Source organism: Tenrec ecaudatus, chromosome 12 (assembly GCF_050624435.1).
Source record: "Tenrec ecaudatus isolate mTenEca1 chromosome 12, mTenEca1.hap1, whole genome shotgun sequence".
In the NCBI taxonomy this organism is placed as follows: Eukaryota; Metazoa; Chordata; class Mammalia; order Afrosoricida; family Tenrecidae; genus Tenrec; species Tenrec ecaudatus.
In genome coordinates, this window is record NC_134541.1 from 14,210,764 (window position 1) to 14,235,114 (window position 24,351).

At 53.8% G+C, this 24,351-nt stretch overlaps 1 protein-coding gene across 1 annotated transcript in view; it reads left to right on the forward strand.

Annotated features, from left to right (window-relative positions):
• The window catches only part of PREX1 (phosphatidylinositol-3,4,5-trisphosphate dependent Rac exchange factor 1), a 205,085-nt gene that overhangs the window by 133,172 nt on the left and 47,562 nt on the right, over window positions 1–24,351 (forward strand). The window contains exons 7-13 of the mRNA XM_075528620.1: window positions 1,120–1,253; window positions 9,776–9,894; window positions 12,696–12,845; window positions 15,380–15,527; window positions 22,735–22,835; window positions 23,046–23,149; window positions 23,357–23,406. Of these exons, the coding sequence (XP_075384735.1) occupies window positions 1,120–1,253; window positions 9,776–9,894; window positions 12,696–12,845; window positions 15,380–15,527; window positions 22,735–22,835; window positions 23,046–23,149; window positions 23,357–23,406 (806 nt within the window). The remainder of the gene's footprint in view (window positions 1–1,119; window positions 1,254–9,775; window positions 9,895–12,695; window positions 12,846–15,379; window positions 15,528–22,734; window positions 22,836–23,045; window positions 23,150–23,356; window positions 23,407–24,351) is intronic.

Genomic DNA, 24,351 nt, shown 5'->3' on the forward strand with positions numbered 1-24,351 from the left:
GGGACAATCTGGGACCAGCTGGACTTCTACTCGTGAAGGACGAGGACTGGGATCAGGGTGGCCTTTGTGGCGTTCCCATGCTCTCCGCGGCCTCTGCTCTCAGCTCGTTGGGCCTTCTCCAGCTGGATCCCTGTGCTCCTGAGACTCCACCGAGCTGGCTCTTCCTTGAGATCTTCAGCTTCTTAGGTGTTTATTTCTAATTTACAAAAGTAGTTTTATTTGGATGGCATGGATTATATTACTCCTGAGGTGCAGCCATCAGCCGACTCTGGTGCCAAGTTTTCCGTCTCGATGAACAGATACGCATGCTTCCCTTTCCTCCCACCCTCCCACCAGGAGTGCACTTTGGGGTCCATACATGTGCGTGTCTTGGGGACTCTGCGGAAGAGGGCTCATGCCTGTTGGCTCTTTTGTGAGGGACCGTGTTTTCAAGGCTCATCCCTGGACTCATCTCCCTGCAGGTCGTTCGCCTCTGTATTCCTCCCAGACACCTTGTCCTCTTTTCCACATTCCCTGGACCTCATTCCCATTCAGGAAAGGTCCTGCTCATTTGGTGTCTCAGCCATGCCTCCATCACTTAACACCCATGGCCGGTTGAGTTAGGGAACTCCCACCCTTTGCTAGACTCCACTGGCATCGAATTCGTCACCCACTCAACAAGCTTTTATTGAGCACCTACTGTGTGCCAGCAAGTGTTGCAGGTGCTGGCAATACAGTGGCAAGTATTTGAGAAAGGGTCTGTGCTTAGTCAGTGGCCTTCTTGTGCAGGTCAAAGGACGAGTCATGATGTAAGTAATAAGAGGGAGGGAAGAGAGAGGCCAAACCAAACAGCCACCAGGCATTTGGCCACCAGAGCCTGCTGCTGATCTGGGTAGGCCACTTTACCCCGTGGCCCCAGGACATCCCCCAAATAGAAAACCGTCACAATCTTAGGGTTGTTCTCCCTGTTCCACAGATGGAGGTCATTGATCAAGTGGCATTTGGCTTTCTGTCTGCAGATTAGCCCCCTGAGGTGCCCTGGGCTTTGGGGGTGGGGTGGGCCAGTGTGCCTCTGGGGAAGGAAGGCGTGTTTCTGACTCCGTGTCTAGCTCACTCACGAGGCCCCTTCTTCCCTCCTAGGGCTCCAACCTCACAGACATCTGCACCCAGCTGCTTCTGCAAGGGACTTTGTTAAAAATCTCTGCGGGCAACATCCAGGAGAGAGCCTTTTTCCTCTTCGACAACCTCCTTGTCTACTGCAAGCGGAAATCCAGGTGAGCTGCTGGGAGCCTGGGGGCAGGGCTCCTGGGTGGGCTGAGAGGTTGGGATGGTCTCACCTGGTGATTACGTTCCTGGATTCACACCTCAGGCTGGCCGCTTCCTTCTGTGGATGCTCTCTTCTTTAAGTTGAGGGGTTTGTTCTAGGTCAGTGCCCTTTAGCGGAAATGTGATGTGAGTCCCATATGTGTTTGGAATTTTCCAGTAGCCACATTAAAAATATATTAAAAGATATGGGTGAAATGAATTTACATCATATCTTTTCATTAACCCAATTTACCCCCGAACTCACAGCCATTGAGTAGATTCTGATTCATAGCTACCCTATAAGATGAAGTAGAACTGTCTCTATGGGTTTCTGAGACAGTAACTCTTTATGAGAGTAGAAAGCCAATGTGGATAAAGTGCTAATAAAATTGTTTAAAAAAAAGAAAGAAAGAAAGCCTCATCTTTCTCCTGCAGAGTGGCTGGTGGTTTCGAACTGCTGACTTTGGTGGTTAGTAGTCCACCACATATCCCAGAATAACACCGGGCTCTTGCGAAAAATGTATCTCAAGTAACCCCATAATCCAAAGCATTACCATTTCAGGATGTCATAAGTTAAAAATTGGTGAGATATTTTACACTGTTTTTCATACCAAGTCTAGGGTGGGCTTTATACTTACAGGGTATGTCAGTTTGGGCTGGCCGCATTTCAAGCACTCAGTAGACACATGTGGCCTGTATCAGCTGAGGCACCTAATTTTACCACAAAAACTACAGGAAAAAATGTGCTGAAAAACTTGGCTTATCCTCCAGTATATACGGTCGGTCTAGATGCTCATGGAAGTTTGGAGATTCTCAGTGACACCAACATCTTGGGATTCCGGGATCTTAGGGTGGGAGACTTGGGCAGCAGGGGAGGGATCTTCTACCCAGTAAACTTTTTGAGCAAGAGCATTTCCCCCCTCTGTGTCTGCTATTGTATGTTCTTGAAGTTGGTTGAGTCTAAGAACTGGCTTGGTGGATGGGTGGCTTGGTAGATAGATTCAGACGTGTATGTGGTGGGATGGGTAGGCCAATGGGAGGAGGGATGGATGGAGGTTTGGGAGGTGAATGGGGGGTAGATGAAGGGAGGGAACGAGAGGGGGATCTGGATGGATGAGTGAACGGTTGGAAATCCAGGAGATGTCCAATTGGGTGGATGGATGGAAAGTTGGGGAAAATATGGATGTTTGAGTCACTGCAGGAATGGACATGCAGGCTTGGCAAAGTGGTAGAGGCCTGATGGATTGGAGGCTCTAATGTAGAACCATGGAGAGAACCATGGATGGGTGGTTGGCGGCATGGCCATGTGATTAGGAGCATAGGTGGGTCATATAAGGGGGCTTCAAAAAGTTGGTGGGGAAGCAGGAGTGAAAAGAAAATGGAATTTTCCCACAAACTTGCAGAAGTTGGGGGAGGCGTGGGGAGGCTGGGTGTGCTGCTGGGTAGGTGGGTGGGTGGGAGTTGCAGCTGTGGTTTCTGGACTTAGGGGTGGCATTTTGGGTAACAGGGTGAAGGGTTGCATGACGGTTTACAAAGAAGGAGCGTTAGGCAAAGAGGGATGGTCAGGTGCTTGGCAGATTTGGGGTGCGAATTGGGCTGGGTGGGGGGTTAGATTTGCGGACGGCGCGCTTCCTGCCCTTTGGTTTCTTCCTCAGTAGGTTGGGCCCCACTGACCAAAATAGCTCTTCCTCAGTTCCTCTTCCTGTTACTTTGTCTCAAGGCCAAAGTGGTCACTTTCCACAGGCATCTTCCTCCTCGATCTAGAAAGATCTAGAGCCAAAGGCGGCGGCGATCCAAGCCCTGCTGCCAGCCTGGCCTGCGACTCGCTTGAGTGGTCTGGCCGTCACTCTTCCTCTGCGTCTTCTGGCCTACCATAGTGGTAGTGAGGAAGACGAGGGGTGGAGGGCGGGCATTGTGCATGCACAGGTGGACCTCTCTCTGTTTCCCTCCTTCAGCTACACCCCTCTGTGCCTCAGTCTCCTCATCTGTAACATGGGGGCGAGAACCCCCTCTTCACAGTAGTGACTCACTAAGGTCCAAGCCCGTCTTCATTGAGCCCCCGAGCCTTCTAGCTTCCCTAGCTCCGCGCTTTTGCCTCTGTGCCCGTTTCCTCTTCTGGGAGACAGGCGCAAGGATCGCCTCCACCTCAGAGGGCTCGTGTGTAGGCTACATATGGGGCCCTTTAAAACCTGTGACTTACTTGGTAGGACGTCACGGCTCACTGCCATGACTGCTCCTGCTGGCATTCTTCCCCGCTATGGCAGGTGGACACCGCCCCCGGCACGTAGTAGCCACAGACTTTTCCCCTTTCTGGGTGGAGTCCTCGGACTACTTCTCCGCCTCCCCTGTCTGCTTCAGCCCCTTATTTCCCCACCCACCCCTTTAGGTCTGCCTGGGTGGGTCCCCCTGTCCCCCACTCCTCTCCCACCAGCGCCTCCTTGCATCTTCCTGTCCTTGCCGGGCCCATCCTCAGAGTCCTCCTTCGGCAGCGTCCACCTCCAGCCCTTTCTTGCTGCCCCGCCCTGGGCTGCCCGAGGAAGGCATTTCCCCTAGAACACTGGGGTTTGGAGAACAGAAGGTCCCTTCAGGCCTCTGTGGCGGCTCCCAACTCCTGTGGGCCTTTGCCCAGCCTTTGGCTCTGCCCATCTGCAGGCCCATCGGCCTGATGGGTGAGATCGGCTCATTCCCTTTGTGTTGGCCTCCAGGCGGGCCTGGCAGGGGCCTGTATGTGGCCACCACGGCCCTTTTAAGGCCGTTCCCTGCCTCTGCTCTGCAAAGAGCCGGGCTGGCCGGAGGGAAAGAGCACATCTGTCTCCAGAGAGAACCTGGCAGCCACTAGCATTCCTACCTCTGGATAGGGAGCCAGGGCCTAGACTCTGAGAAGTCCCAGGCTTGGGCTTTGATGGATGGAGCTCCGGACCTGGCTCTGATGTGGTCATAGGAAATGCCTGGAGCAACTAGGAGTCTGCCCACGGAGTTCTGGCCTCTGCTCAGTTCACGCGGGGTGCTGCCTGTTGGGGACGTGGGTCACCAGAGGCCTCTGACTCAGTGTTTTTTATGATTTAATTTAAAATTTCACAAGTAGGGGGGAGGGTCTTTGATGTGCCTCTCTACCCCATTTATAGGAGGAGAAACTGAGGCCCACAAAGCTAAGTCTCCGGTAGCTCAACTGCCTGCTTTACCACCTTAGAGGCTTACCAGCAATGTGGCTTTGATCTCTGTGGGCCTCTGTTTTCTCACCTGTGCAATGGGGCTAAAAGTAATCCCCATCTCCTGGAAGTGTTCTAGAGAAGTGGTTCTCAACCTTCCTCAGGCCGCGACCCTTTTATGCAGTTCCTCATGTGATGGGGACCCCCCCCAGCCATAACATTATTCTCATTGCTACTTCATAACTGTAACTTTGCTACTGTTATTAATCGTCATGTAAATAGCTGATAGGCAGGATGTATTTTTATTGTTACAAATTGAACATAATGTAAACATAGTGATTCATCAAAAGACATGTAATTATATATGGTGAAATATTTATTTCTAATGGTAAATAAATGAAATTTTATCTTGAATCATGATGTAGCATGGGTAACAGTCTTCACGCCGGGTACTCGTAGGTGCGTATATTTGCATGTGGGCAGACCTGCCTGGAGACGGATAGAGGAGCGGTGTCTCGGTTCCTAAGACCATCGGAAATATGTGTTTTCATGGTCTTAGGAGACCCCTGTGAAAAGGTCGTTCAGCCCCCAAAGGAGTCGTGACTCACAGGTTGAGAACTGCTGTTCTGGATGGGGGGAGATGGTTATATAAAGTGGTTAGGAAAATGCCTGGGGTGTAAAACCATCACTCACTGCCATCGAGTCTGGGGTGTCTGAGATTGTAACTCATGACAGGAGTAGAGTAGAAAGCTTCGTCTTTCTCTGGCTGGTGGTTTTGAACTGCTGACCTTGTGGTTAGCTGTCCGGTCCCGCGGGACATTCAACGTGGATCCTGGAGGAGAGAATAGGAATTGGGGGTATACAAGAGGCACGGAGAATGAGGACAAGACAATATCCTGATCAAGTCCTGTTTTAATGAACAAAGAGTCTCAGCTTATAACGGCCAGCAAAGGGGGGAAGCCTCAGCCGCACATGCAGATTAGACTACCTTGGCAACAGGATAATCAGGGAGTTCAGGGGAGCGTGCCCTGCCCATGAGTCAGTAAGGGCTTACAGTCTTCAATTAGGTACGCAGAGGAGTGGCATGTACACGCAAATCAAGCATAGGGGAAGACGATCTTTTGCCCAATCAAGGGGATGCAGGGCATGGGTGCTTATCTAAAGAGCATCACCCCTTGTTTGCACAAGCTTTACAGCTGCAGTGCTCTGTCACGTAGGCTGGGGTAGAAGAATGCCCAGAGCTCAGGCTAATAAATTCCAAGTAATGGCCAGGCCTCACGGCTCCAGGCAAGTCCTAATAAATTCCAAGTAATGGCCGGGCCTCACGGCTCCGGACAGTTAGCAGCCCAACGTGTAACCCACTATGCCACCAGGGCTTGTCCGTGTATAAAGTAGAAGGCTATTAACATGTGTGTTCAATGGGTGCCTCACACCAGCTACGCGCAGATCGTGTCGGCGACAGGAGTCTGCATTTGGAGAATTTGGAGCTCAACTCGTCTTTCAGACCTTCTTCCCCTCTGCACGTCTTCCTTCCCAGGAAAGGGCACCGTCATCTGGAAGCTCATCTTGGCCTGACGCGCCCTTACCCGCATTCACTGCACCTCCAAACCCTTTCTCTCCCCTTGTCAAAACCTTAATGCAGCTCAACAGAGAGTCCAGGGGAGAGAGAGAGAGAGAGAGAGAGAGAGAGAGAGAGAGAGAGAGAGAGAGAGAGAGAGAGAGAGAGAGAGAGAGAGAGAGAGAGAGAGAGAGAGAGAGAGAGAGAGAGAGAGAGAGGAGTTGAATGTAAAACTTATATGGAAATGCAGAGACAAACACAGCTAAGACAACCCTGAGGGTGAAATCCAAAGGACTTTGGTTACCAGACGTCAAGACTTAACTAAAAAGCCAGTCAGTGCGAAGGTAAAGACAAATAACTACGTGGCACAGGATGGAAGTGAACCCATGATAAGCAATCATTTACATGCCGGCAAAGGCACCACACAGCTGGAGAAACAGCACCTGGTCTGGTCAATGCCATTGCTGACCGGGTGTGAAAAATGAGCAGACCTCTACTTCACACCACACATGAAAACCATCGTCAGACGGCCGTGGTGAAAGGTAAAGCAATACAGCTTTCCTGTGAAAGCATAGGAGAATGTTCTTAGGGCAAGCAACGATTTCTCATAGGATGAAAATATGTTTAAAACAGGAAAAATGGATCACTTAGGATGTGTTAAAATTAAGAATGTTTGTGCATTAGGAGAGATCCTAAAGAGAGTAAAGTGGCAAGAGGCTGGGAGCAGACCTTTGCAATCTGTCTAGCTGGCAATGGACACGTCCAGAAAATAGAAAGACGTCCCATGCGCCAGATTTGTTCCTCTGTTTTTGTGTATAACGTTCTATGGGAACATGGGCATTGTCTGTGTCCTGGGGTGGAACACACAGTTAAGTGTTCAGCTAGTAGGTGGCTACCAGGTTGGTGATTCAGATTTACCCAGAGAGAGACACCCCAGAAGACCGGTCTGCTTCCAGTGGTCACAGGCTTAAACATTCCCTGGAGCCGTGCGACCTTTGACACGTGGAGTGTCTAGGAGTGACACTCGACAGGGTGACAGCTCACAACAAACACGACTGCAGCCACGAGACCAGCGGTGTGGCTGCTTTTGTGGCACCAGGCTAGAGCTGAGTCATCGTGACGGAAACCACATGGCCCGCAGAACTGAAAAGACACGCTCGCCGTCTGGCCCTTTCCAGAAAAAGTTTGCCGACCCCTGCTGTAAATCATCCAGAAAAAGATAAGATCACCCAACCAAGGAATGGGCAAGGGACAGCCACATGACAAAAGCAGACGCCAGATGGCCAGTAAACACGGAGCGGCGCTGGACCTCGCCGCTCACCAGGGACCTCCGAATGAGATGTTTAACAGGAGCTGACATTAGATGCCCACCAGCAAGGCCCACACTGAGAAACCAGTGCCCGGATGTGGCGAATGGCGAGCATCTTGGAATGTTCATATACCCTGCTGAGCAAAAGGGCCCAGTGATTTTTGGGAAACAGGTTGGCCGTATCTGCTGTTACCTTGGTCAGGAACATTCCTTGTAACTCAGCACTTCCCTCTGAGGTCATGGCCCGAAGAAATGTGACCATGTGTTTTTCATAAGACATGCACCAGAACATTCCCAGCAGCAACAAGCTGGAAACCACCCAAATGCCCATCACTCTCGATACCCCCCACAGCCTCGGTGAACCGCACAGTCATGAGGGTGAGCGAAAGAAGCCTGGCCCAAGCCAGCACAGGCGGCGTGATTCCAGTTAGGTGAAGTTCAAAAGCAGGCAACTCTATGGGCTTAGTGAACGGGCTACCAGGAAGGCTTCTCCAGGGGCTGGTAATGCTTACACGGGTGTGTTCGCTTTGGAAAATTAGTTGCCTCATATACTTGATGGACGTTTTTCCTGTGTGGATTTTACACTTCAATAACAAGTTTGCCCCAAATGCATCTATGTACATCTACTCATGCACGTGTACGGTACGCACCTGTATACATGCACCACACACAAGTCATTCTCTTCTCTCGTCTGCATGCGCCCCCTGTCTCCTTCCTGCCTCCCCACAGTTGGTTCTCCTTAGGCAGCCTGAGGGAGGATTCTAGGAGCCAAACCAGTCCATGTGATGCCTCTGTTGAACCCCACCCAGCTCCCTTCTCATGCATACAGTGGGAGTCACGTCTTTTCTGTAGCCAGCCCGCAGACTCTGCACGATCCAGTCACTCCAGATGCCCTCCCCCTTGTCCCCTTGGCCCGGTCTCACTGTCCTTCTTTGAGCATGGCCAGCAGGCTCCCACCTTGGAGCCCTTGTTCTAGAGCAGTAGTTCTCAACCTGTGGGTCACAACCCTTTTGGGGGGGTGTCTCATGACCCTTTCACAGGGGTCACCCGATTCATAACAGTAGCAAAATTGCAGTTATGATGTAGCAATGAAAATCATGTTATGGTTGGGGGGTCACCACCACATGAGGAACTTATGAATGGGTCGTGACCTGAGGAAGGTTGAGAACCGCTGCTCTAGAGCTTTCTGCTGCCGAGGACATGTTCTCCATGCATCCTTCCCCAGCCCTTCCGCGCCTTCTTTAGGGCTTTGCTCCAGTGCTGTCTCCTCAGTGAGGCCTTCTCTGAGAACGTCCCCCCCCCCATTAAAATCACCGCCTTCTCCACCTCCAGCCCTGCGTCCACCAAAGCATTAAGCCCTCGCACTTGCTATGTTTTACTGCGTCAATCACTGTGTCAGTCCTGGCAGACTAGAGAAATAAATCCAGGGAGACTCGTGTGTACAAGAAAGAGCTTTATGTATACGAGCAGTTGAATATTGAGAAAACAGCCCAGCCCAGTCCAGATCAAGTCCAATATTAGCCCATATGTCCAATAGCAATCTATAAATTACTCCTCAGACTCGCAATGATGCCGGATGCGGGAAGATCACAGGCCAGTGGGTGGGAAGTCTTGTGGATCAGTGGCGTTGTAAGCATCTCAGTGCTGGCAGGGGTCTCCACGTGATTTTTCTGGATCCAGAGGTCTGGCTCCATCAGCCTCGCTCCATGTCTTCTCCACAGGGATATCTATTCTCACAGGGAGTGAGCAGGTGTCCCGCCTCCAACGAGGATATTCATATTCGTATAAGGATATTCATACCCTTAGCGCCTCCAAATGAGGTCAACAAGCTGTGATCTGATTGACCGGCTAACCTCCTGCCCTTCGCTCTTAATCCTCAAATTGACACCAGATTGTGTAACTACCACAAATCACCATCTTTGGGCTTTCGTATCAGAAGACAGACTCTCACAGACCTGGGTGTGTTTGCTGCTGTACAGGCTTCTTAAATGCTTCTATGACACCCCTTCCCTCCACGCTTCAGCCCTTAACTGGCAGTGTTCCTTGTGGGAAGCTCTGGTCAGATGTGTGTTGAGTGACGGAATGTGGCCTGGTGGTGGAAGGAGAACTCAAGGGGTGGATGCCGGATGGATGGCCCTCTTTCCCTCCAGCTCTTCATGCAAACGGGCTTCCTTGCAGGCAGGGTCTGTCCATTAGAAACCAACACACTGCTCCCCACTTTCCAGCAAAGAAAAGTGGGGCTTTGTGACTTCTTGTTGGTCTCTCACCTGATGCTTCCGAAAAGGAGCTCTGTGAGGCCAGCGAGGCAGGTGTCCCGTCTCACAGATGAGGAGACTGTGGCTGGGAGTGGAGCAGTGACTTGCTGAAGCCACTCCGCCACCAGCCGGAGACCCCACTCCCGGCATTGCGCTGTTGGAAATAGTTGCATTCTGGTGACGTGAGGTGTGGGAGATGCTCACTACCGCTGTCTTCCAGGGTCGCGGGGAGCAAGAAATCAACCAAGAGGACCAAATCCATCAACGGCTCCCTCTACATCTTCCGAGGGCGAATCAACACGGAGGTCATGGAGGTGGAGAACGTGGAAGATGGGACAGGTAGCCCCTTCCTCACCCTTGCCGGAGCCCACCCCCACCTGCTCCTCGGCCCTCCCTCTGCAGCATCATCATTGAGACATGGAGGGGGCCCCGGTGGCTCAGGGGTTAAGTGTGTGGCTGCCAACTGAAAAGCCAGTGGTTGGAACCCCCTGACTGCTCTGCGGGAGAAAGATGAGGCTGCCTGCGCTGTCGAGGCCTTAGAAACCCCATGGGGGCAGTTCTGCTCCATCTCACAGAGCAACTGTAGGTCGGAATCGATTCTGTGGGGAAGAGTTTGCTTGGCTTGGTGGTGATGCTTCCACGGCAGCATTTGCAACGAGACGTGCATGCAAGAGGCCAGCAGCCAGGTAGCCCCTCAGTGACTCCCGTCTCTAGCCCAGCTGTGATGGAGGTGCCCCAAGAAGGAGGCAGATCCTCTCTTAGCTTCTGTGGCGCTGGTGAGCCTCAGATCCCTATCCACTCTGCCCCGGCTGCTCTTCACATCAATCAGGAGCGATCAGGTTCTGGGCTCCCCCTATGGTGGCATGACCTCATCAGCGTAACCAAGCCCTCTTCCCAAACTGGCCAGCACCTGCAGGTTTCCAAGCCTGTCAGTCATCACAGAGGCTGACAGCCTCATGTTTGCCCTCGGAGTTGCAGTGGGGTTTGAATTGCTGGCTGTGTGGTTAGCAGCCTAATGCCCAACCCACAGCGCCACCAGCACCCCTTTCAGCACCTGTTTTTGTGGGGTACAATTCAGTCAGTGACACCCTGGCTCAGACATAAACCTCTGGCAGCCCTCACCTGCTCCTCCTCGAGTACAGCTCCTTGCCGCCTGCGGCTGTCAGCTCTGTCCCAATTCTGTGTCATCGTTTTTGAAAAGCGATTTTACCTCCTAAGTATGCATCGAGGAGCCTCACAGGTCACAAGTCAGGCTGCTCACCCTAAGGTCGGCAGTTCGAGTCTACCAGGTACTGCACGGGAAAAGGACAGACCATAATAGCCTCAGAAATCCACAGGCGCAGTTCTGTTCGTCCCATCGTGTGGCTGAGTCGTTTGTCTCGCAGCCTGCATCACTGAGCATCTCAGTGGACGCCTTCTTGTTTGACACTTCCCTATACGTGGGAATGCTAGCACGTGGTTCTTCTGCATCACGTGGGAGAGATCTCCCCAGCTTTCTGTGTGGAACTTGTTCATCTCTGAGACTGTTTAGGAATCTTAGTGGGCTATGCATTGGGCTGTGGAGCTAACCTCCAGGTCAGCAGTTCAAATCCACCAGCAGCTCCAAGGGAGACAGATGAGGCTGCTGCTCTCTTAGAGAGTTCTAGCCTTGGAAACCCCAGAGAGTAGCTCTGCCCTGCCCTGTAGGGTCACTGTGAGTTGGAGGTTTGGTGAAAGGGTCCCCCCTTTGTGGCCAGTCCACTGGGAGCTGTTCTCTTGGTGATGGACTCTCGGTCATTTCCGCTGCCCCTCCGGGCATGTCCCCATTTATTGTGCTTTGTTTTATTTCGCACCTGCCGTACGTTGGGCACGTTGAAGGTGAGACAGTCCAGGTCCAGCAAGTCCATGGGCACAGCTTTTTTCCGGTAGTTAGTGCTCACTTTATGCTTCTGTGCCACCTTCTGGCCATTCTCACAGCGCTGCAGGCTTACGTCGTGCTGCCGATCAGCCAGCGTCTTATGGAAACATCACTGCTGTGCACGCCAGGAAGCCACGTGTCACACGCCATTCGTTTTATTGCGCAGTCGCTCTGTGGCCATGGCCTGGAATGGACCACACTGTCTCCAAGGCCTACCTGTGGAGTATCCCCATGGGGGCCAGCCCCCCATGCCGCCATGCCATCGGCACTCTCTGCACATATAGAGATGCCAAGCCCAGGCAGCTCTGGCTGGGTATGCCTCTAGGATCGTCTGGGGCAAGCTTCTGGGTTGGCTTTGAGTCACAGGACCCTCGGGCACTCGCAGGACACCCATGGCTCCTGCTTAGATCTAGGGAACAACTCTATTCAGTGACACTAGTGTCTGCCATCTGGCTTTCGTTCGGCATCCAAACCAGCGATGCGTAGGTGCAGAGTGGCTGGCATCGAGGTTAGAAATAACCCGAGTGCCTCGGGAGACAATGGAGGAGGCTGGGAAGCTCTCCCGGGCTCCGGGCAGGGGTCTCTTATAACAACTCTTGTGCTGCTTTGGGCTCTGAGGTCGTGGGAAACCCAAACCAAACAGGCTCCCAGTTGCCATCCAGCCAGCTCCGAGGCATGGCCACCCTGACGGTCGGCAACCTTGCAGGTGCGCAGGTTCCATGGCATCACCAGTGGCTGTTTTCAGAAGCAGATTGCAGGCCTTTCTCCTGCATCCCTCCTGGGTCTAGCACTTGTGTGTGCTGCCAACCCAAAGCCTCCTGCCACTGAGTCACTTCTGCCTCCTGGCAACCCCGTAGGGCAGACCTGACCTGCTCCACAGGGCTCCCGAGACACTGAAGCAGATTGCTTCTTCTTCCTCTCAAAGGGCGACTGGTGACTTGACTTAGAACCCCCGACTTTGTGGTTAACAGTGAGATGCTTAACCCATGCATCACCAGGGCTCCTCATGTCCCTGAGGGGTGGGAGGTGTGTTCTCTCCCACTGTGGAGCAGGCTGAGGAGGGGTGGGCACTGGAAGAGCCAGCAGTGCAGCCCCCAGATCCTGGTCTCTGCTGATGCCCCGGCGACCACCCTGAGAGAGAAGGGCTGGCCTCCACCCTAGACCACAAGATCCTCTGTGAGACGCTGAGAGCCACATGGCTGCGTCCACATTCACCCTCTTTTGTCTCCTGCCCCACCACCAGCGGATTACCATAGCAATGGCTATACCGTCACCAATGGCTGGAAGATCCACAACACGGCCAAGAACAAGTGGTTTGTCTGCATGGCCAAGACGGCCGAGGAGAAGCAGAAGTGGCTGGATGCCATCATCCGTGAGCGGGAACAACGCGAGAGTGAGTGCTGGTCCTCCTTAGAGTGGAAGGGGCGGCTGGGGGATGTCCACAGCTGCAGGGGTAGGGCTGTGCATAGAGGAGGGGCTTCTGTGTCTTGTCACAGAGGTGAGAGACCATGCGAGTCAGCCTTTGAAGGGGAGTGTGTGAGGCCAGGTTGTCTGGAGAAACGCAGCTAGGAACACTCGTTTCTGTACAAGAAAAAGATTGATGCCAAGAAATAATTTCATCCCCAAAGTCATCCCAGTACAGTCTAACTCATGAGTCCCTTTTAAGTCCTACCTGCAGACAGGTGAATTGGGAGGCAGGGAGATCACGGGCCAGCGAGTGCAGAGTCACATGATCTGAGGTCGAGAGGAACCTGTCAGCAGGACTTAGGTTGGTGGCCCATGTTGGGCCATCCCTCGAGGCAAGCAGAATTCCAGCAGGCAAGAATGCAGAGGGACAGAGAGAGGGGCATTTCCCACAGTCCCTCACTCTCCTATGATAGGCCACACCCCCAAGGAAGTGTCCTCAGGCTACCACTTGATTTTATGGGTTTGGCTCCACCCCTAGCCAGGAGTGTCTAGTTGATATGAAATCATCCAACGAGCACAGGGAGCTCTGGAACTATTTCTTAACGTGAGGGTACCTCAGAGGCCACCCAGAATGCCCTGTTCCTGCCCATTAGACAGATGCCGAAACTGAGGCCCAGGCAGGAGCAGAGACTCACCCCCAGGTGATGATGATGGGCTTGTTCAGTGGGGAATTCTCGACACCCTTCACTTTAAGTAAATAAATAAATAAATAGTTTTGGGGGTAGTAAATTAGGTGGACACCCATCACTTTTGGGGGTTGGAATCTCAGGTGCTGCCCCACGTGCCCCTGTCCCCTTGGAGGTCCCCCAGGCCTTACCCCTCTATGGTCCCTGTCTCTTTCTGGATTTGTCTGTCTTTGAAAATTCACCAAGTCTGGGAGGGAAGCTCGGTGGGGCTGCCAGCAGGCTTGGCCAGGGTGCCCTCTGGACCTGGGTCAGCTGAGGAGCTCCCGGAAGGAAGTGGCAGGGCTGGTGTGATGTAGGTGAGGCTGGGGATGAGCATGGCTCTGTGGGGGACATTTATTGTGCAGAGAGTTCCAGATGGGGAAGGGGGCGCTTGGTATGTTTAGGGGACAGTTAATTTGGTTTCCCAAACCTCAGTGACCTTGGGTGGTAGCCGGGGAAACAATTCCCATAGCAGAGGGTGGCTTTGATATTGAGCTCTTTGTACCAACCGTGCTTGGAAATTTGACTCAAGGCCCGCAGAGCCTTCTTCACCTCCCATTTTACAGAAGAGGAAACTGAGGCCTAGTCTCCTCCATACCAGCTGTCTACTTGAAATCATTGAGTGCATCGTGCCCTCAGACCTGAAACAAGACTTGCCTGAAACAAGCCTCCTGGGATTCTCTTCTGCTTTCTGTCCCACCCACTCTCTCTTCCCATTGACTTCCTGAGCTCGGCAAATGGGGTCCTTTCCCCCAGAGGTCCGACTAGGCATTTATTCACACCCTACTTGGCTAGACAAGCGAGGTCTTCCGCTGTGGGTCCACCTTTCTCCTTTCTCCGCCCCGTTGTCACCTCTCACCAATGGGGACCCAGCCTGGCTCGATCTATTGCTCCTCTTTTCTCTGTATCTTTTTGAGGACAGTTAGACAGACCTCGAAGGGTCTTATTTTTATTCTCATTTTCTGATTTTAAATATTGCCTCCAAATTTAGGTAAATGCCATCAGGACAAATGCACTCTGACCTTGGTGCTGGGTCAGGCAGTCTGTAACCTCTGGAGCTGAGCAGCATTGGGGGTCAGGGTGTGGCCTGGGTATAACTTGATCTGTGTCTTTGTGGTCAGAATTGAGGGCTGTGGTCGGGGTTGTGAATATCTGATCACTCAGGCTCGAGTGTGGCCCTCAGGGGGCTGGATCCTGAGAATCAGGGTATTGTTCCTGCCCATCCTGGGTCCAGATCTTGGTTCTACCACTTCTCCCCAGGAAATCTTAAAGACCTCTAGCATCTCCGGGCCGTACGTCTTAACCTCTAAATTGGGGGTAATGCTGTAGTGGGCTTCCTGGGAGGACTGAGAGGCAAATAGAAAAACATCTTGTGCTGTTGTTGGTCACAGCTGCTCCTGGGGCTGGGTGGGCCGTGGGGCGGGGAATGGATTCAGGGCCCTGTGTGTGGCCTGGAGGGGCAGCTGGACTTCTACCGCTGCCCGGAATGACATTTTCCCCAGGCTGTCCCATCGCCTCTGGATTTGGAACTCCACCCAGCAGAGTGGTGAGAATGAGGCTCAGGAGTCCGACTCCTGGGCCAAGGGCTTGGCCCCCGGTGAATCCAGAACTTGAACCTCTCTGGGCCTCAGCTTTGTCCCTGTGGGATGGGTGACAGACTCCTGGGAGGATCTAATGGCAGGTGCCTGTCACGGTGACGGCAGGTGGGCTGTAGAGGGTTGCTGGGCTATGTAGAGAGCGCCGCCCCCCCCCAGCTCTGGTGGTCTTCCCAGCGCTGACCCTGTCCCCTCCACAGGCCTGAAGCTGGGCATGGAGCGGGACGCCTATGTCATGATTGCGGAGAAGGGGGAGAAGCTGTACCACATGATGATGAGCAGAAAGGTGAACCTCATCAAGGACCGCCGGAGGAAGCTGAGCACCGTCCCCAAGTGCTTCCTTGGCAAGTGAGTGGCTCCACTGATCCCCTGCGGGCTCCTCCCAAGTCCACCCCACCCCTCCCCACCCCACCCAGCCCCCAGGGGGGCAGCCTAATCCCTGTGGAGCAGACTTCAGAGCTCAAGAAGGCTAGTGGGGTGTCCCCATTTCCGAGTCTTTCTGGCTTTTGCTATTAGCCCCTCCCACAGCAAAACATAAGTGCTATATTGTAACTTGTCCCACCCAATTGCGTATGGTATGGTTGAAGATGAAGTTTCCAAAACTTAGTCTGTTCTGACCTCAAGGAACCTTCGTGGTGTAACGGGCTGCACATTGAGCTGCTAACTGCAGAGTCAGTGGTTCAAATCCCACAGTCCCTTCTTGGGAGAAAGATGGACAGCCTTGGGAACCCCACAGGGCGGTTGTCCTTTGGCCTGTAGGGTGTCTGTGAGATGGACATGATGGCAGTGGGTTTTGAGGTATTCGATTTTTTTTTTTCTGTTCTGCTGTTTCCTAGCCCAGCTCTTCCACCAGTCATTTAAAATGCAATGCTGGGCAGGACACTGGAATTGGCTTCACAGCCTCTCATGGCTGCCATAGCGGTCTGCTTAGTGGCCTGGCAGAGGCGCCGCTGTGGATATTTCAGACAGAGACATCTCTAACTCAGGGAGTGAGTTAGTTACAGGGGCCTTGGAAGGGCAGGGATAGCAGAGGCGGGTCCTCACTGTGGCTGAATGACCGCTACTAAGTAGCCCCTCTGGAGCTCTCCCTTGGAGGCTCCCTCTGAGTTAGAGATCAACTCTCACCCTGCTGTGTCCCTGCAACACCCCTGCCGTCTCCAGGGGCACCTTCCCAGTCCAAGAAGACCCTGGGGTGGGGGAGCACCCGCTGTGGTGCTAAGGATAGCTTTGAAGGCAGGGCAGCCCGGGCATGCGTTTGAAAGAACTTGATCGTTGAAGAAAGCATCTAATCTGTATCGAAAGGGGAATCTGGACTTGGGAGCACTTCCTTACACTCGTCTGACGGCATGGGCATTTATTTCATTTAGGGGTTCTCCTCTGCCCTGTAGGGTCTCTATGAATCAGAATCGACTCGATGGCGGTGAGTTTAGTTTGAGTTTTTTGAGAAGGGAAAGATGATGGGGGAGGTAGGTGTGAGGGGGCTGGGGGCTCGATTTGGGGGGGTGTTATGTTTGAAGTGATTCCGGTGTTGAGTCGTTTAGGGTGCCAAGCCCGGGTAAGAGACATACATTCAGGAGATGTCAGCGTTTACATGATCTTTAAAGATCCAGACAGATGCTGGGGAGAGAGCTGAGGCAAGACTAGGTCGGCTGGCAGGCTGGCATCCTTCAGAGGAGGATCCTGGCAGGAGCAGCTGGGGAGGTGGGATGCCCACGGGCTGGGGTGGAGGCTGTGTGTGTGTTGGGGGGCAGTTTGGGATGGGATAGAGCAGGCGCCCAGGTTTGGAGGTGCCAAAGTGGAGCAAACAGGCAAACATTTAATATCGGTATTGATGGGCCATTGCATGTGAAGGGTGGGGTTGGGGGAAGTTGGGTGGTGGCCGCCTGAGGCTGGTAGAGGGAGGGGCAGAAGGCAGGAGGTTTTGGGGTGCTGGGGTTCCAGAATGATGGAGGCCTGCTTTGGGGCTTGGACTGCCCTGTTGCTTTCAAGGGCCAGCAACCATGCCCCCCTTGCCTCCCTGGGAGGCTCTGGACATGGGCCCTCAAGGTTTGCAAGTTGGGAAGCCGTAAAGGAGAGCCCGCTGCCAGCCTATGTCAGCTAATCTCTAATCCCAGCGGAAAGGAGGTTTTTCTCCCTTAGGATTTTGCTTCCGGGCCCGGGGGCTGGACAATCTTTCTGCCTCCCACCGAGCCTCTGGGCCAGCAGAATCCAGCCGGATGGGATAAGCAGGCCTGTGATTAGAGTCTCGAAAGACTTTCTTAGAAGTCTCCGCAGGAAGGATTAGAGGAGATTATTTTGACTGCCTGTTTGAGCTGGGGCCAGGATGGCAGTTCGTTTTGTAACCACCTGGGTCTTAGGGACCAGTCTGAGACTGCTCAAGTATAAACGTCTCGCCACGCTGGGTTTTGCTCGATACCCAGCCCTGGGCTCATGTCCTCCTCCTTCCATCCGGCCAAGCTCCGCTGCTGACTCTGATGTATCTTCATGGCGCCCAAGGACTTCAATCAGAGCCAGACGTGGGGTCAAGTCCTAGGTCCTTTACTTGCCAGCTCTGTGACTCAGGGAAAGTGTCTTAGCTTTGCTGAGTCCCCACCAGTACTCTGTTAAAGAGAGACGATAAAATGTGCCTTACAGGGCTGCTGGAGGGATGGTGGGACAGTGTGTGCTCGGTAGGAGTGGTAGAAATCTGCATTGGGTTTAAGGTGCTAACTGGTTACTGTGTTCAGAGCCCAACCAACCTGTGCTGTATACAAACAGGAGGCCAGACCCACTGCCATCGAGCCGATTCTGACTCATCACAACCTGTAGGGCAGAGCAGACCTGCCCCAGTAAGATTCAAAGTCTGTGGATCTGTATGGGCGCAGAGAGCCTCACCTTTCTCCTGTGGAGCAGCTGGTGTCTTTGAACCACCGACCTTGTGGTTAGCAGCCCAACACTTTCCTGACAGCACCGCGAAGGCTTCCTCCTGCCAGAGGAAGAGAATCTGGATATTATTGGAGTGGGGCAATGGCTTTGCTCACCAGGATCCTTAGATTGGCTTGGGGGTCAAGATGATTCATTCGTTGTCTATGGAGTCCTTAATTCACCCCAGCAGGGGACAGGGCACGTGGAACTCCTGTGGTCCAGGCGCTTTCAGTGCAGCAGGGAGGCCAGGAAGTAGACGAATGAAGCGAGTGGTTTCTGAGGGGGATGGGTGCTGCTGGGAGGAGAGGGGTGTAGGAGGTGGCGGGGGTGCAGGAAGAGGAGAGGGTGGAGGTGCTTGCTCAGCCAGGGTGGGAAGGAAAGACCTCTCAGGGCGGTAACCTTTTAACCACAGCATAGATGAATGTCAAAGATGAACGTGCTGCCTGTGGGCAGCATCCTCAGCAGAGAGAACAGCAGGTGCAAGAGCCCTGAGGTCAGCATGGGCTTCAGACACTGCGGCTGCGGGAGGTGGCCAGGTGGAGTGGAGTGAGTGGAGTGGAGTTGGGTGGGGGAAGGGCTGGAGACAGCCATGCAGGATCTTGGGGAAGTGGAGGCTTTCTTCTGAGTGTCCAAGGATCTACTGGAAGATTCTCAGAAGGGGTGGGAGTAGACGCAGAACTCACCCAGGCCCTGTGTATGGGCGTGGTCAGAGTTGTGAGCAGGGTCAAGGCGGGGTGGACATGACCTGGAGGAGGAAGCCTTTGGTGGGCCAACCTTGGCCGGTGCGAGGTTGTTGCTGTTAGTTCAAAGTCAGCCCTAACTCACGGCGCCCTTACATATCACAGAGTCCAGTGCTGCCTGGCCCTGCGTTTCTTCAGCCATTGGCATTCTTGCCCATGATTGCTCTCAGTCCAGTCCTTTACTGATGCCCACACGGATCCAGAGCTCCTAGGTGGACAGGGCCCATGCCTCTGGGGCTAGTGCAGGCTCCCAGCTCTCAGTAGGTGGCCACCATGCTTTGCAAACAGTGCACAGGCATCTTCCAGAGAGTCATCAAGCTGTGAGGTTCCATGGATGAACACGGACCCCCAGGCCCCACCCCTGGGGCTCACAGCCAGAAGAAGGGGATTCTGGTCCAGGGCTTGGCTGGGAGGATGTGAAGGCCGAGCTGCGTGTGCCCTGGCCTGGCTCAGGCCAGGCCTCTCCACTTCACAAGCGCAGTGAACACCAGCTGTGCAGTTCACATCAGGGCAAGCAGGAAGGGCAGAGAGGTTCACGCTGACCCTCCACGCTAAGCCAGTCCCCACAGCCCCCTGTCCCTGTTCCCCCTCTGCCAGGCCAGGCCTCTTGGTTCCTGAGTCCCCAGCTCATCTGTCTCTGAACCTTGTTCAGCTTTTCTGGAGTGTGAGTCCTGGCAGCCCTTGGCTCTCTGCCCCCCATGAGCTGGCTAACTTCATTCGGATCCTTCTTCACGCATGGCCTTTGTGCGTGCTGTTCCTCTGCCTGAACACCCTTCCCCCTGGCCCAGCACTGTGCGCAGATGTGTTTTCCTTGGCCCACACAGTGTTTTCAGAAAAGGGGGGATTAGGTATTGCCACTTAACAGTTGGGAGTTTGCACAGGAAACTGGATTTCCGGCCTCTCTGGGAAAGCCTTGCATCCTCCTGGATTCGAAGTTTTGGTTTTCCAGCTCAGTTGTAAGGCCTGGACCTGGCTGGTTCAATAGTGTATTGGTGGGGTGAGGGAGGAGCTGTCTCTGGCTGTGCATTCTGCATCTCGGTGGATGGACTCGCTAGGATTGCTAAATTCTCAGGCTCAGTCTGGAAGGCCCTGAGCGAATTGTATGCCAGGTGGAGCCTGAGACCCAGAGAGGGTCAGTGACCTGCCAAAATTTGCCCAGCAAGATGTGTACCCCTCTCGATCCTCAAAAAGGTGGCAAGATCCCGCTCAGAGCAGGAACAGGGGCATAGTTGCTGCCTTCCAGACTGCCTTCTTCTGGCCCCTCATGAAGGCCCTTCCTGTCCCCTCTCCCTGGCCACAGGCCTGGGTCAGATAGCTCGTGGGCAGCCTCTGTTGGGTTTCCGGCTTCCGAGAGTGGGCACTCAGCATCTGCTCCTTTCCCTGGGCTGCCAGCCCGTTTGCCCCCTCTCTGGTGTTTGGGGCACTGAGAAGTGAATTGGGGGTGGACAGTACATTCATCCCGTCCAACGTTCCTGGACCGTTGCAACTACACTCCCTCCCTCCCCCCCTCCTTCCCCACTTTCCCCAGGCTCTCTGAGTACCTCTGCCCAGACTGCTACCTACACACTAGGCAGGTCTTTGCTCAGCCAAAGGCTGGGACACTAAAAATAGCCCTGCCCCCCTCGGGCCCTGTAATTGGAGGCAGGACAGCTGCTTTCGATAAGCGAGAGCTCTGTGCTCTGGCCAGCTGCCACCTGCTTTTATGGAATACATATTGCCTCTCCGGAAACAGCCCTGCTTCGGGCTTTCCCTTTTCCTGCTGACTCTGTGTGGGTTGAAGCATCCTCCCCTCCCCCACCCCGACAGCCAGGATCCCTGGGCCTGGCTGAGCCGATGCACCATGGGGGCAGCCACACCGGGTTTCCGCTGCCCCCAGAACATTCCTTCTTGTTGGGGACTTCCTCCTCCGTTTTATTATTTGATGATTGAGTTGTACTGGGCATTAGAGCGTAGCCAGACCCTGGGGATGCAGATGGTAATTCTTCCATTGGTACCTGGCGAGTTGGTGGTTCAAGGGCATCCAGTAGCACTGGGAAGAAAAACCCTGGTGAGCTCATTCTGAAGATCAGCCATTGAAATCCCTACGATACACAGCTCAAGTCTTCCTTCCCTTGGAACCAACAGGAGCCAGTGCTGGCTTGATGGCAGCTGGGTGTTTTGGGTCTAGGTCCTGGGGCTGTTGTTGAGGGTAAAACAGATAAAAATTCCTGCTTCCCTGGAGACTGCACCCTGGTGAGGACCCCACTGCTATCAAGTGGATGATAACTCATAGCAGCCCTACAGGGAAGGGCGGGACTGCCCCTGTGGGTTCCTGAGCCGGTAACTCTTCTTTCTCACAAGGTGTATTGTGAGTGAGGCTGTCTTTTTAAAAAACGTTTTATTGGTACTTTGTCCATGTGGCATACAATTCAATACTTCAGTTGCACCAAGAATAGTTGTACAAGCTTTACCACAGTCAGTTTGAGAGCATTTTCTTTTTCCTTGCACTCATTGTTATTCGTGTAGTTTTTTCCAACAAAACACTCACCAGTCCAACAACTTCTACATGTGTGAGTCAGAGGCGTCGATTAGACTCTGTGTTGTACAACCATTATTGTTAGTCCTCTCCAAACCGCTCCACTGCCATCAGAATGAACTCAATGACCCCTAAGCAAAATCCCTTCCTATTTCACACACGGTGACCAGAGGTCAGGCTTGGTTTCTTTTTTTACAAGTAGTTTTCTTGATATCATATTCACATATCATCCACTTCCGTAGTTAAACTGCTTCTAAAAAGAGTTGTAGACACATCATCACAGTCAGCTCTGAAGTTCTTTCCTGCCCTGTAACTCTTTAGAGAACCAGGCAACTCATCAATAAGCCCCTCAAACACCAAGCTCACAGCCACTGAGCTGATTTTGACTCAGGTCAACCCTATAGGTCCGAGGAGAACTACCCTGTGGGTTTCCGAGGCGCTAACTCTATGGGAGCAGAGAGCCTCATCTCCACTGGAGTGACTGGTGGGCCCAAGAGAATGACTTTTCTTAACCCAGTGCCTAACTCAGGATGCCCCCAGGTCCCCTAGACAGGATGATGCCAGGCTGAAAAAGAGGAGACAGATGTGCAGGGAGGCCTGTGTGGGAGTAGGTCATGAGGAAGTGACCCTGGGGCTGAGGATGGCAAGATGGGGTGGAGTTCAGAGCCTGGCATTTCCAGAGAGAGGGAGCATCAAGTGCAAAGGCCCGGAGGCAGGAATTTTTGCTGAAGAGAGAGGTGGGGATGCGGGGGAGCCCAAGAGATGAAGTCAGGGGCAGCTGTGGAACCAGGTCACTCAGGGCCTTGTGGTCATTTGGAATCCCAGGGCAGCTCACTCACTGCAGGGGTTGGCATTGGAGAATGACATGACTTGATGACCTTCCCCCTCTGACTCCCCACAAACTCCCTCTCTGTGCATTCATCTCCTCTGTGGTTCCTCTCTTCCTCTGCCCGCCCAGCCACAGAGCTGCCCGTCAGCCTCTCCCCGCTCATCTCACCAGCTGTCCGTTCACTGGCCCTCCTCCCTTCACCACCCATTTCCCCATCTACCCTGTCATTGATCTGCCTATCAAGTCTGCATGCCCACTACCCACCAGCTCGTTCCTACACCTGGGCCATGCATCTAGTCATCCTGCCTGTCTGTCAGTCTGCCCCACCCTCCTTTCCTCCCACCTGCCCATGAACCCCAGGGGCTGGTGCACCCACCTTACTGCCCCTGGCCCTGGGGATAAGCTTGAGGTTTCATTGTTTGGGGTTCCCAGTCCCCAGAGCATGGCCAAGGGCTGTGGGCATCTAAATCTCGCTTCCTGAAGGGGTGGGGCTGGGCCGGCTTCTTGTGTTCCCCTCTCGTCCCAGGATTGGGGGTGTCCTCTCAACCACCTCTTATCTTCTGGCAGTGAGTTTGTGGCCTGGCTCCTGGAAATTGGTGAAATCAGCAAGACGGAGGAAGGGATCAACTTGGGCCAGGCCCTGCTGGAGAATGGGATTATCCATCACGGTAAGGGGACAGGTCTTAGTGGGGCCCTGTCAAGAGTGACGAGGGGGACCAGTAGCACTGCCCCACCTGCACGGAGTTGGGGGAGTTCAGCACAGAGCCTGACTGGGCGGGTAGTACATGGGGTAGCCACTGGTGAGTGGAGGTGCGGTGGGGTGGGTGTTGGAGGACCCCAGGAACATGCCCAGCCTGACCAGCCCCTGGTCCCTCCAGTCTCTGACAAGCACCAGTTCAAGAATGAGCAGGTGATGTACCGCTTCCGCTATGATGACGGCACCTACAAGGCGAGGAGCGAGCTGGAGGACATCATGTCTAAGGTAGGGACCCTGACCACTCGTGCCCTGAGGAGATCCACCCCGTGGTTGCCTCTGAGCAGGCCCACGCTCCCCTCCACAGGCCCCTGACACTCCGCACCCCCTGGAGCCATCCCCTCCCCCTGCCGCCCAGGAGCTGGATTTGGATCCTTGGCCACATTGGGGGACCCTGGAGAGAGCGGCCTGACTCCTTCTTTGCATCTGTTTCAGGGCGTGAGACTCTACTGCCGCCTTCACAGTCTGTACACCCCCGTGATCAAGTAAGTCGCTCTTCCCCAGCCGAGGCTTGGTCTCTGCCCCTTCCCTGCTGCGTGGCCACAAGCTGGTGACTTGAACTTTCTGCTCCATCCAGTGGGCCAGTCACCATACCTGCCCTCTAGGTGTGCCCCGAGGACTCAGCCAGGGCTCAGGTCTGGTTGTCAGCTCCGCAGCCAGACAGGCTGAGGGTGAGAGGTGACTTGCCGCCTACCAGCTGTGTGCCCTGGTGCAGAGGACCCTAAGCTCCCTGTACCTGAGGGGCTTCCTCTGTAGGATGGGGCTCATCATGGTCTCACCCCAGGGCATTTGCCCTTGTCGTTCCCGCTCCTTGGGAGGGTCTTGTACACGTCTCTCCCGTCCCTTCCAAGACAGTTGGCTTCCACAGATTCACCCAAAGCCAACACCAAAGTGCCTGCCATTGAGTCCCTCCTGACAGGTGGCAGTAGAAAGCCTCCTCTTTGTTCTGCGAAGATTCACCCAGCCATGGATCAAAACAAATGGACCCTCAGAAGCAATTGTGCGGTCACAGCAATCAGTCCCTCAAAGGCCGTCAGTGCTCCTGGCACAGTGTTTACGTTGTACTAGGTGTTCTTTAGCAGTGACTCGGCATCTGGAAGGGTGTGTGGCTAAAACCCAAACCAGACTTACTGCCGTGAGTCCATTCTGATTCTTACCCATCCTATAGGACAGGGTAGAACTGCCTGGTAGGTTCTTTATGGGAGTAGAAAGCCTCATCTTTCGCCCAAGGGGTACCTGGTAGTTTTGAACTGTGGGCCTTGGGGCTCACAGCCCAATACATAACCACTGCCCCAGCAGGGCTCCCCATATGCAGACACTGCGTGATTGTTTCTGTAAGGAACTCAAGCCCCTGCATGCTTGGGTTCCAGAAAAGGAGGGTGTGTGTCCTGGAGGGAATCCCCCACAGCTGCCCGGGGATGACACCCACT